Below are 11,946 nucleotides of genomic sequence, written 5' to 3'. Positions count from 1 at the left end.
CGGGGAGCGCCGTTGCCCCGCACGCACTGCCGCCCGCCTGCGGGGCGCACGGGCGCTGCGGCAGGTGGCCGAGCGGCCGCAGGCTCCGCCGTGGCCCGCGCGCAAGGCGGCGCTGCGGGCGGCGCGGGCGCGGCGCCGCTGGGCGGCGGTCGGTGGGCCGGCCCTGCCCGGTGGGGTCCCCTCCCGCGGCGCCCCTGGGGCAGTGCCAGGCTCGGCTTGGCCTGGGGGCGAAGGGCGATGATATTCCCTCTGGAGGCGGTTGCTCTGGGTGTGATGCCAGGTTTTACTCCAAGGTTTGCTTCAAGCGTGGAGCGTAATTCATTGCGAGCGGGCTGTATCGCTTGCGGGTGGTGGTGCCTGTGTTCGGGGCCCCGGGGAGCAGTGCTGGCGCTGTGCGGTTTATGTAAGCCGCTATCAACACGCTGCCTTTCAGTTTGGGCAGGTAGTGAATATAAGGCTTATTCTATCGGGAAAGGTAAATGGCTTTGTCTGGTTGTGGGTAGTTTATTTCCTTCTTCTCTCCCGTCTGGTGCTATGCTGTGTTGTCTCTAAGAATGAGTCTGTTTTTTTTTCTTTTTTTTTTCTTTTTCCTCCTCAGATTTAGCATTCTTTTTCCTGCATTTGTATCTGAGTTCTTTGCAGGGTTGGGTCTGGTCTGTTGTTGAGTGATATGGTACAGTGGTGGATGTCTTGTCACAAAAAACACCCAGTAACTGCTCTCGACCGATGATAATACAAATCATGCTTCAGGAAAAGGAGAAGAGAAATAAGGAAACCTGTTCCTTGGGGATGTTGTTCCAAAGGATGACTGTAAATAAAAAATAAATAAATAAATGCAAGTTATAGGAAATTGGAGCATTTTGTGACCACAAAAGGGGAACATTGTTTGAACTAAATAGTTACTCTAGATTCCACAAAGAGGAAGTTTTGGGTGCTGGGGAATAAGGGAAGATGGGATAATTTGACCAGATCTGTGTTGGATGTTCTATATCAATCCTGTCTCCCTCAGTAGCATCTCATACAATGACTGAGAATTGCACTGGATCTTGCTGGAAAGGCTTGGAAGACCACTCAGCACTGTCACAGCACAGATTCAGGCAGTGCTGGGACACCCTCCATTCTCCTCCCTGCCCCCTCCCCGACCCTGCCCCCCATTAAAGTAGCCACTTTGCATTTTAAATATACATGCATTTAGCAATTCAAATACACATTTGTTTGTTTTCTTTCAGTTTTGACCCAATGACAAATATCTTGGAAAGAAGAACATTCATTATTGCAAGGAGACAAGAAGGTGCAGTACAGGGCGCACAGCAGGGAGTCTTTGGCAGGTGGTGGTGACGCACAGAAGTTACTTTGCCTTTGGAAAGAAAAAGGCCTGTCTGCTATTTATGTAGGTGTGTTTTTGTTATCTCCCTTCTCCCCCAAGAAGTTGTCTGGGCTGCACAGCAGCAGGGAAACAGCAGCTGCTCATCCCGGGCAGCAGAAGATTATGGTGGCAGCAGAGCAGTAAGAGCAGCAGTGGCAGCGGCGGCAGCAATAGCAGACCTGATCTGTGAATGTGTTTCCCGTTTAAGATCATCACTGGAAAGTGCAACCTGAAGATTCGGCAGCTGGGCAGAGATTGCTAACCTTTAAAGGGGAAAACCCTTAAGGGGGAAGGAGTTAAGGGAAGGAGGGGCAGCACTAGATTTTGTGTGTGCTAGTGGGGAGAGGGGATTGGTTATCATGGCGGATCGGACAGCTCCTAGATGTCAGCTCCGTCTGGAGTGGGTTTACGGGTACCGGGGTCACCAGTGCCGCAACAACCTGTACTACACAGCAGGCAAAGAGGTGGTTTACTTCGTGGCTGGAGTCGGAGTGGTTTATAACACCAGAGAACACAGCCAGAAATTCTTCCTGGGACACAACGATGATATTATCAGGTAAGGGGGCAGACTTTTCCTGGGGTGGGGTGGGGTGGGGTTTAAAGGGAAAGGAGGAGAATGTAGAGCTGCTAAAATATCCCCTCCTTGCTTCAAACAGCTCAGCTTGTAGCTGTCATTTTGAAGAAGCACAGATTTGTTATCAAGCGTCTGTGTTAAAACTGAATAGCTGGAGCTTGTTGATTATTTTTGTAGCAAAGCTTCAGAATGTTTTAATATTAAATAGAAGACAGGTTTTTCTTCTGCAGCTGTACCAATAGCAAAACAGTCAGCTACAGAACAGAAATGCAGAGGGAAGATCTTAGTGCAACAGTGCTGCAAAATTGTGGATCCAGCACCTGAATATTTTCAGTGCTGGGACCCAAGTTCGTTAATACTGATGTCTAAAAGAAAACAATTGTAGCTCTCTTAACCCTTAACAAAGCCCAGCCCAAGAGCACCATAAATCTGGCACATAGCTCAAGCCAATCTTTTCTATACAATCCTGAAAATTTCATGTAAAATCAAGTTTAGCTGTTTGTATTCAAACCAGAAATTACAAGCTTGCTTGTGCAAGATGGCTACAGAAGCACAGGTTTTGCTCCTTATCTGTCCATTTTTTTGGTCTCTGGCTTTCAAATTATATCTATGAAGTGAGTTCAGTCACTGTTATTGTACTACAGAAATACTGATTCTACTCTACCCCATGTGATAACATTACAGAAATGTAGTTACTAACTTAAGATAGCCTTTTGAGAATTCTGTTCAAATTTCAGAAATTACCTCAGTAAAATAGAAAATGAATGTTGGCTCTGCAACTTTATGGCAGAAATCTGAACCTAGAATACCCTGGTAGAGAAAGTTGCATGGTAATGACACTCCTCTCAGCCAAGCTAACTGCTGCCCTCCCTGTTCACCTGAATTCAGAATGAATGAAGTGTTTTCGTGGTGATGTGAAACCAGCATAGTCCCAGGTGACTCATGGTGCAACAGTACTGTGGAAACATCTGCTGAAGTCAGTTAGCATTTTGACAATCAGTAACAAAATCGCATAGTTGTCATATAATCATTCTAGAGTCTTGTTTACAGAAAAACATCTACTTTTCCCAGAGAGGCTACTATGTATACTGTTAGCGTTTTTCTCCTCCCTTTTATAATCTGAGTTAAAGCAATAGCATTTCATGAAATACAGTGGAGGCACATTATTCTGGTTTCGGAGTTGATATCCATTGCAGAAAGGTATTTAAATAGTCACTTGGCTGCTCAAATCCCTAAAAGCGGATTGTGTATTTTAGATGTTTCCCCAGTATCTCATGAAAAGTGATCTTTGTGTATTGCATGGATGGTAAGTTTTTTGATAACTTTATAGGGTGGAAGATGTAGTGCATGTACCAATTTATATATTTGTCAGCTTATATGTGAATTCTCACTCAAAAATAGCAAGATAATTTGTCAAGGCTCATCTACATATATCTGCAGTTTTTTGGTTGGACATTGATGCTTTTTTTTTTTTTTTTTTTTTTAATGTTCCATCTGCTGAGGAAAAAGTGTCCTGATTATTATATTATTATACTTGACAATGCCTTCCTCCCCTCTGCAAACCCATCCATACTGTATAACTTCTGTGCCTTGTCCTTTAAGGAGTATCTCATGTTAAGAGATTGCTTTGGGCAATGTCATATTTAAAGAATAGAATGGGAATAGAGGGATTATGAGTGTTTGATATGTATACTTTGACACTGTCTATGCCTGTTTCTACTCTCTTAAGAAAACTAGCAGTCACCTGTTGAAATTAGCAGGTGTTTTGAGGGCTGACTACGTTCAACTAATACCTCGGAAAGGTGAATTCTGTTTCTGATCCATAACAAACTCAGAGTTCTGTAGATTGAACATAGTTTAAACAGTGAATGAAATGTTTTGGCCCAGAAAAGCATTAACAGCACCCAAGTAGGAGTTTCTTTCAGCTCTTAGTGGACAAGAAAAGTTACTGTCACATGATGTTTAGGGAAGGAGAGATCTTTTGCTTAAGAGTCCCCAAAATGTTGCTAGAATATTCTGTTGGTTGAATTTGTTAATGGTTGATGTTTTTATGCCTTTGATGCATTTTGTAGTTCTTACTGATGGAATTACTGTAATGATTTTAAATTAGATGGTTCCTTGTGTGATATGGCTAACAAATGTGATTAACAGGCATTGTTGTATTTTAGATATTGGCTCCTTCTGTGTAGAAGGCTTTCAGTGAGTACTACTTTGTGGAAAAGAATGGATGAACCCATGATTCAGAGGGTGGAGAACTTGTACATTACCCAGAAGTGTTTATTAAAATCGCGGATATGGAGGTTTTTTTTCCTTGTCTTTAAAAATACTTTTTCTGTGTTTTCACAAATTTAATGGTTCTGCCTCTTGCTTTGTGTCAAGGTAATGCAACTGGAAACAACTGAGTTTTGGCTATGATAGAATGTATTGGATTAATGGAGAATGAAATTTTTTCAAGATTCATACCTGAAAAATAAGTTTTGTCTGTATAAGGAACTTAATTTACTACACTCAGTTAATAAGGTAGATGTTCAAAGTGTGAGCAAGTGAGTTCTTAAGTGTGTTATTTTCTGTGAGAGGAAACTAAAAGGTGCTGTATTTCCAAGCTCTGTCTCATTTCAACTCAATAATGAAGTGAGCCCTGGAACTGCCTCATCTAACTTTGAAGGTAGCCCAGCTTTGTTCAGGGGTTGTACAAGGTCAGAGCTCCAGAGCTCCTTTTCCTGCATAAAGTATTCTAATTTTTTTTTGAGGAGGTCACTTTCAGTTAGATAATGCACTTGTTTCTGCATGTTATTTAGTAACAGAATAGTTAAAACTATTAAATAGTTGATTATCAAATATTATTATTGATTATCAAGTGTTATCAACAAAAACAGAATCAACACATAGCTGAAATTAGTAGAGGTGGTTCAGGTTTCAAGGCTATTGATGGATTTTATCTGAAGACTAAGAAAATGTCATTTATAAAGTTTTCTTTACAGTTGAAGAGCATGAGATATAATCCTTTTTTCCTTACTACTTCCTCCCCCCTTTTTAATGAAAGCTTTGATTGTTGAGCACAATATACCAGCTCAGAGATGATGAAGGTCAGAATATTCCTTTTTTTCCCTCTCTCTCTAAACTCTAAACCATAAAGTGTGTCTATGTTGCAGACCACAGTGCAACCACAAACTGGTTTGCATGTTAGCTTTATGGTGTGTTTGATTGTTCTTGAAATGTGGTCTAGCGAAGGTAAAGTTAGCGCAGCTAGTATAACTTTTGGTGTAGAAAGCATAGAGTAGATATATCCTTATGCACGTGACTTACTCTTTCTGAATTCAGTCATTTGTGTTTTGCAGAACTAGGCTTCAGAAGCTGTAATAATAACGTGGGGATGGTTTTCCTTCTTGACTGATTTAAAACTGGGCATTTGCAACAGCTCATTATATTGTTCATTAATACCTTAACTTATAATCATCTTGCAATTCATGCAGTGCCAGTGACTTCAATGAAATTTGTATAAGGGTAGTATAAGCATTTGCAATACTGCATCATTAGTTTTGACAGTAACTGAACAATTTAAAAAGTACAGAAATGGGGGGCGGGGGGGAGCAGATTTCCTGACTCTTACATTGTGCGTTACTGGTGTCACAGTAAGCATTTGGATCACTTCTCTTTCTCTCTGTTGAATGAGGGGAAGTTCTTTCCTATATTTTTTCTGCACTTTATGCACGTGAAGGCCAGAAATACCTTGCCACATGAAATACAAATATAATCAGTTGACATATTTCTCATTATAATTTAAAATGCAAATGATTTCATTTATTTTTCTTTTTTTTTTAAACAGTAATTTGTAAACACAGGTTACTAATCTTGAGAAATGTTTGCAATAGTGGTAATAGTTATTGTTTCTCTCTATTGTCTGTTTCCAAGAATTTCTGTAGTATTGATTGGTTTTCCTTACTATGTCAAAACTTAGTGAATGTCTTTGATATTTTATCAAAGACTTCATCTGCACTTCTCCATATACTGCAGTTTCTTAAAATGACATGTGATTTCTGAATTTACCTAGACAGATATGTTTGTGTCTGATACATTGTAATATTATGCATTTACAAAAGCATATTTTGTGTTCCAACTAGTTTAAAATAAATCACCTATGAAGCAGGGTACCACAAGAGATTTTGCAGTTTCTCTGTAGTCTTTGCTGCCTAGAGATGTTAACCGGAAGGAAAGGCTATTATCTGTGTATACTAAAGCATGTTATTTATGTAAGTCTGGTTACAATGTAATAATAATGTAGGGTTTATCGGAATATCACTTAAGTGTGCTGGTGTGTGTGTATTCTACTGTGCTGATAGATTGAGTGAGATTAAAAAATGTGGATGTACCAGTGGTGGTGGGATTTACTGGCTTGAGTGAGTGACTAGCAGCCTTGTTATTTAGACAGATCGTTTCGGGAGGTACGATGTGTATTAGAACATGACTACGTGTTTTCTTGTATAGGCAGTAGAAAAAGAAATGTAATGCTTGAAGCAATGTCATAAATTGTGCAGTATAGTAAATCTGGAATAGATAAATTGGTGGCAGAAAGATACAAATCAGAAACTTAATGTTAAAATATCTGAATTTTACTTAATACATATCGTATATTTACAGTCCCGTAATATGATGTTTGTGTTTATATTATGTTGAAGGGATCTAAGATCCTATAAACTTATATATTGTTGCCACTTCTTAATGTTAAATGCAAGTACTTGTTTGCTATAGAATGATATCTGAGATACTATGGTTATTTCTCTGATAAGTGAATGGAAAACTGTACTGTCTGTAGCTTGTGATAAAGCTTGACTTCAGTCAAGTCAAGTGCACACGCAGGACTGCTGAAATTTAGTGACTTAAGAGATAGAAAGGTAGCAATCAAGCCACACAAGATTTTCAGCAACAGAAATTCCAGTCCTGTTCCTGTGTGATGGTGGGCAAGGCCAAAGCCACTAAAATGTGAAAGACATGACTTTGGAACAGCTAAGGTGAAGCAGAACGTTTTAAAGTTTATTTTCTCTCTTGCTTCTTTTTCTTTTGTATGTGCTTCTCTTAACTTGGTATTCAAGTTGGCATTCTTATTTCACATAACTTTTAATATCTCATTTTATTTTGAAACTTCAGGCTCATTTTACCAACTATTTTAACTTTTAAATAAATAGTTTATTTAGGTAAAGTTCCTTTGAACAACTTTGGTCTAAATTCTTTCAAAGTATCAACTGAATAGATCAATCAATTTGCTACTCTAATACTCGTGTAGGGTTGCTAAACATGGTTACACTCCTGCTATATTTCATTCCGTGTTTACAGGAATTTTAATGGTAGATGAAGTATTTCCTCAGCATAAATTTTAACAACATATATGTGAGCCTTCCTGGTTAAACGTGGTACATCAGAATACAATTTTATGCATTACTGAAATGAGAATGGACTAAACATTGAATAGATAAAATAAAAAAAAGTATATACAGAAAAATGTGTTGGATAATCAAATACTTTTTCTATATAACTTTTAATGCAATAACTGAGATCTGTATATACTTGCATGCTTTGTGCAGTTTTTTTTTCAGGCAGTAGTTAGTTAAAGGAGTTTCATATTAAAGAAATTCCCTTTAAAAATCCCTCTGATCAGCTTATTACATCTCTTGCTTTAAACATCAAGAAACAAGTGAAAATGGCATTTATTTAATGAATTTCTAATGGCTACTCTTATATTTGCTCTGCTTGGTTGTTGTTAAATTTAAGTTTGAAGTCTTTACTGAGACAAGAGTTGCCATAAATACTAGTTTCTTAAATGTACAGATTAGTGCCTTAGACATACTGGAATATATACTTAAAATATCCTATTAAACATATTTCTAAAATACACACATCAGTTAAAAATGCAGAAAACCTTAGTAGACATTTGTGGCAATACATCTATGCTGTTTGACTACATTATTTGAACAGACTAATGCTCATATATCCTAGTGATATGTCAGATATGGCAGTAGTTAGAAGTAAGATTTATTGCTTGTACAGTCACAGCTTGGTTAGTTGTTAGGAAAAGTGAAAAGATGGTTATTAAAATCCCAAGTACATTTTTGAGCATTTAAATCATCGGTTTGACTTAAAGTTTTTTTGTTTTGATATGTAGTTATCTAATGAAGTGGGAGACATTTGTATTTCTTTGCCGAAATTGTTTGGATCTTTATTGTGTTTTTATCCTGCCAGAATTCAAAAATAATAAGCATTTAAGCCTATGTCAACTAGTATATTCAATTTTTATTCATGTGAAGCAGCTTGTTATCACCCAGAACTGAATATCTTGCATATTAAGTATCAAGGTTTTGATATTTTTACATTAGAATCTTCCACTTAGAGATTTGTCTAATTATTTTACCTTTTATTACCACTGCTTACAACATCTTAAATTTAAAAATTTAAGTTAAGCTTAATTTTTTAAATTAAATTTGCCCTGCATTAATTCTTTGCAACTCATTAACTTGCTTTGCATTGTTTTATTTCAGTTTGACTTAAGGTGACTAAATCTGTCAAAATGAAGAATATTATGCTACAATAGGTTTAATGATTATCATATAGAAGACTGTAGTAAATATTTTAAATACTATGTGTATATATGCAATACATTCATTACACACACACCTCTATTATATAGATGAACACCATAAAGTTTTGTGCTTTTTTGTAACATTCACTGTAAAATATTTAAATATACTTATTGGTCCAGAATTGCTTGACTTTTACAGTCATCAGTAGTGTTTTTTATACCCAGGAAAGAGATGAAATCAGTTTTTATCAAAACAGTGTTAATTGTGTTGCAATGATTCACAAAATTATATTATCACTTGATTCCAGAAAATGCTGTTGCTTAATAATAAGAATTTACTTGTCTCCTAACCATATGCAATAATACCATGGTTAGTTGTTATACCACAAACAAGTTCAGAAGTACCCTTCGTTGTATCTTCTCGGTATTCTCTTCTGTGTGCTGTTTATCATCACGGACGTGTCTGCCGTTGTGGTTTGAACTGTGACTCTTCTTTTACTACATGCTAAAGCACTTGTGTTCTCCCTGGCTTTTTTAAGTGTTCTCCGGGCAAGACCCAGAAACGGTCAGTGTTATCCACCGCCTGCATTTCTTCAGCTTGAGCAATAGGTGGATGTCAAATTGTTTAGGTCCTCTGTATCTGCATGTTATTTGCATTCTAATCTAGTGTGATTTTTTTTTTCAGTGGCTTATTTTAGATTGTTGGTTAATTTGCATATGTATTTTTTTTATATAAGACTGTAAATTCTTTTGTATACTTATATAGTTCCATGATAGATTTGAAGATAAAGAAAATAGTTTAAAATGTGGACATCATGTCCAGCAGTAGTCTCAGCATCAGATAATCACAGAAGATGGCTTACATAACCTGGGGAAAAGATGCTTACTGCCTGTGTGACTACTCTGTAGCATTTTTACTTTACAGGCACTCAGACAGTAAAAGAAAGTCTATTGAGCTTTGGTTACTTTTAAATGAGGTGAGCTGAAGGAAGGGAGGGGTTGCATGCGCTTTCGAAGCTACCAAGTTTCAGCTCACATGGCAAAAAACCAATATCCATAATGAAAGCTTGAGCTCCGAGTCACTTCTGCTCTCCATATGTAAGCTGGGTGTACTTAGAGAAATTTGCATCTTTGATAAAGCAGTCAAAGTCTGTGGAAGGTTAGGGGTCCTGGCTTTCTTGGTTCCGAGGAAGGAAAGGCTGAAGCAAAATAGGTCACTGAGTATCTGAGGCAAAATTGCATACTAGCAAATCATCAGGTAGGGGTTAGTTGTAGCTCAACTGATTAGAGTGTAGTGCTGCTAATGCCAAGATCGTGGGTTCAGTCCCTGTACGGGCTACACTGAGGGTTGGACTAGATGATATCCAGAAGTCCCTTCCAACCTTACCATTCTATGATTGGAGAGTAATTGGTGTTTAACAGAATGAAAACTCACAGAAAATGCTTTGAAATGAGTCATACCTTGCTTTAAAACAGTCTTCTTAATTCAGAAGATGGGGGAGAAGTTGTAGGACAGTTTTGTGTTATCAATTTCTGTTGTAAAAAGTGTACAAATTTCAATTTTCACACAGATTTCTAAACTGTATCTGGTAAGACAGAAGAGATCAACTTCCATGAATACTTCTTCCCATCTTTCTTCATTGGCTAAATGGATGTCAGATTTATCTAGGCAATTTTAAGATACTTTTTTAATAGTGGTATATTAAAAATTCATACTTTGCCAATGATAAACTTGTTTGTAACTCCATTAAAAAAAAAAGTTTTGTCTGACTGGGACTACAGATTTCTCTCCAACATTTTCATCACAAGAACCAGCAACTGAGACTTTTCAGATGAGAAGGTACAAATTATCACTGTCCGTACTTTCTCTCTTTCTCAGGGACATGAAGTTTGCATCTTTACTTTTCCTGTGGTGAAAATGGAAGAAATGTTTTTTGCACTCCTTTGCAGAAAAAAAGCATCTCTGTTATAGTAGCTCTTGACAGCAGAAATGAAGTGTTCAAGTAGGAGGAGAAGGGGGAAGAGTGGAGGGAAAGGCAAGAGTTGTAGTCAGCAGCAATATTTGTAGCAGTATATCTGTTATCTCTTAGAAGAACGAACTACTGCAATAGTTTTCTGGTACACCATAATTAGTTTTACCGAGTATGCCTACTGGATTGTGTATTTGCTCTTACAATACCTTCAGCTCTTTGCATTTACCAGATAAGGCTAACATCATAGCATCAACTCAACGTCAAGAGACTGACTTGATGATTCAAGCTTTTGAGAAGTGTGTTGTGCTATACACATTCAGTTTTTAGTATTGTTGAGATACTTCGCATGTAGTAATATGATTTAATTTGAAATACATCAAGCTTCTTTAATTATAAAGCAGGTGCTTTGGTACGTTGTAGTTTGTTTAGCTTTTTGGTTTGATTTCTGTTTACACTGATATTAAAGTCTGTCTTTTTTTTTTTTTTTTTTTTTTTTTTTTTTTTTTTTTGACAGATTGTCCGCACTTTAGAATGACAATAAAAATAGATTAGGAAGTAAACTGTACTCTGAAAACAGAGTGCTATAGCAACCTCTTTATTTTGGTTGCCAAACACTTCTTGTTATAAAAGACTCTTCTGAGTTTTTAATGGGAATGTTGAATACCATCATTCTTTTTAGCAGTCCTGAACATTCATCAAGGGAAAAACCTTACACAAATATTACTGATTATAGTAATACACTATTTCTCTCACTTTTTAGAAGACATGTGCTTTATTCTAGGAAAAAAAAAATCTGAAACTCATAATTTTTCAAAAAAATGTTTTCCATCATTGACCTGGTTCTATTTGAGGGTAATTTCTTCAGGAAAAAAAATGATGTAGTGATTGGACTGACTTCAAAACATAAAAATTACCATTTTGTTACTAAGATACCCAAACTTTCTTTTACAGCTAAATTAGACACAACAGTAAATATTGCTCTGTTAGTGTACTTACCTCTCTCTGTTCCTTAGAAAGGAGTAATCATGGGCTGTGATAATAATACGATGTTGAACCAGTAGTCAGAGATCCTTAAGTGCTCTATAGGTGCTCAGAGCTTTCCATATGAGATTATGTGAACTAGAGTGTAAGCTAAAGTTTTTGTTCCAAAAATTTTTTGGCAGGAACATAAGTAGGCAACTGTAACCGTTTCAGTGACTTTTCCTAGTCTCTATATGGGTAAATCCTTAAGACCATTAGCTGGTTGGTATTTTGTGCTTTGAGCTTTAAAAAGTACATTTTGTTCTCTACCCTCAACTTTCCTGGGTAAAATTAGGACTTTTTGAAGCTGGGCTGTTCATATTAATACTTGGGTTTAACTATCCATTAACAATGTATGTAACATGGTGTGGTGTGGACAATGTAGTCGGCACAAGAGAAGGCTAGAAATAATTGATCTGATATTACAAATGTCCAGATGAGT

At 37.2% G+C, this 11,946-nt stretch overlaps 1 protein-coding gene across 2 annotated transcripts in view; it reads left to right on the top strand.

Moving 5' to 3' along the window:
• Nucleotides 1–1,725: 1,725 nt before the first annotated feature.
• EML6 (EMAP like 6) overlaps nucleotides 1,726–11,946 on the top strand; it is a 147,566-nt gene continuing 137,345 nt past the window's right edge. For both annotated transcript variants that reach the window (XM_062571667.1, XM_062571668.1), the window contains exon 1: nucleotides 1,726–1,922. In XM_062571667.1, coding sequence (XP_062427651.1) covers nucleotides 1,726–1,922 — 197 coding nt within the window. The remainder of the gene's footprint in view (nucleotides 1,923–11,946) is intronic.

This window comes from Rhea pennata, chromosome 3 (genome assembly GCF_028389875.1).
Source record: "Rhea pennata isolate bPtePen1 chromosome 3, bPtePen1.pri, whole genome shotgun sequence".
Taxonomy (NCBI): Eukaryota; Metazoa; Chordata; class Aves; order Rheiformes; family Rheidae; genus Rhea; species Rhea pennata.
Note: the sequence above shows the minus strand (reverse complement) of the source record. Positions and strands in the feature narration are given on the sequence as shown.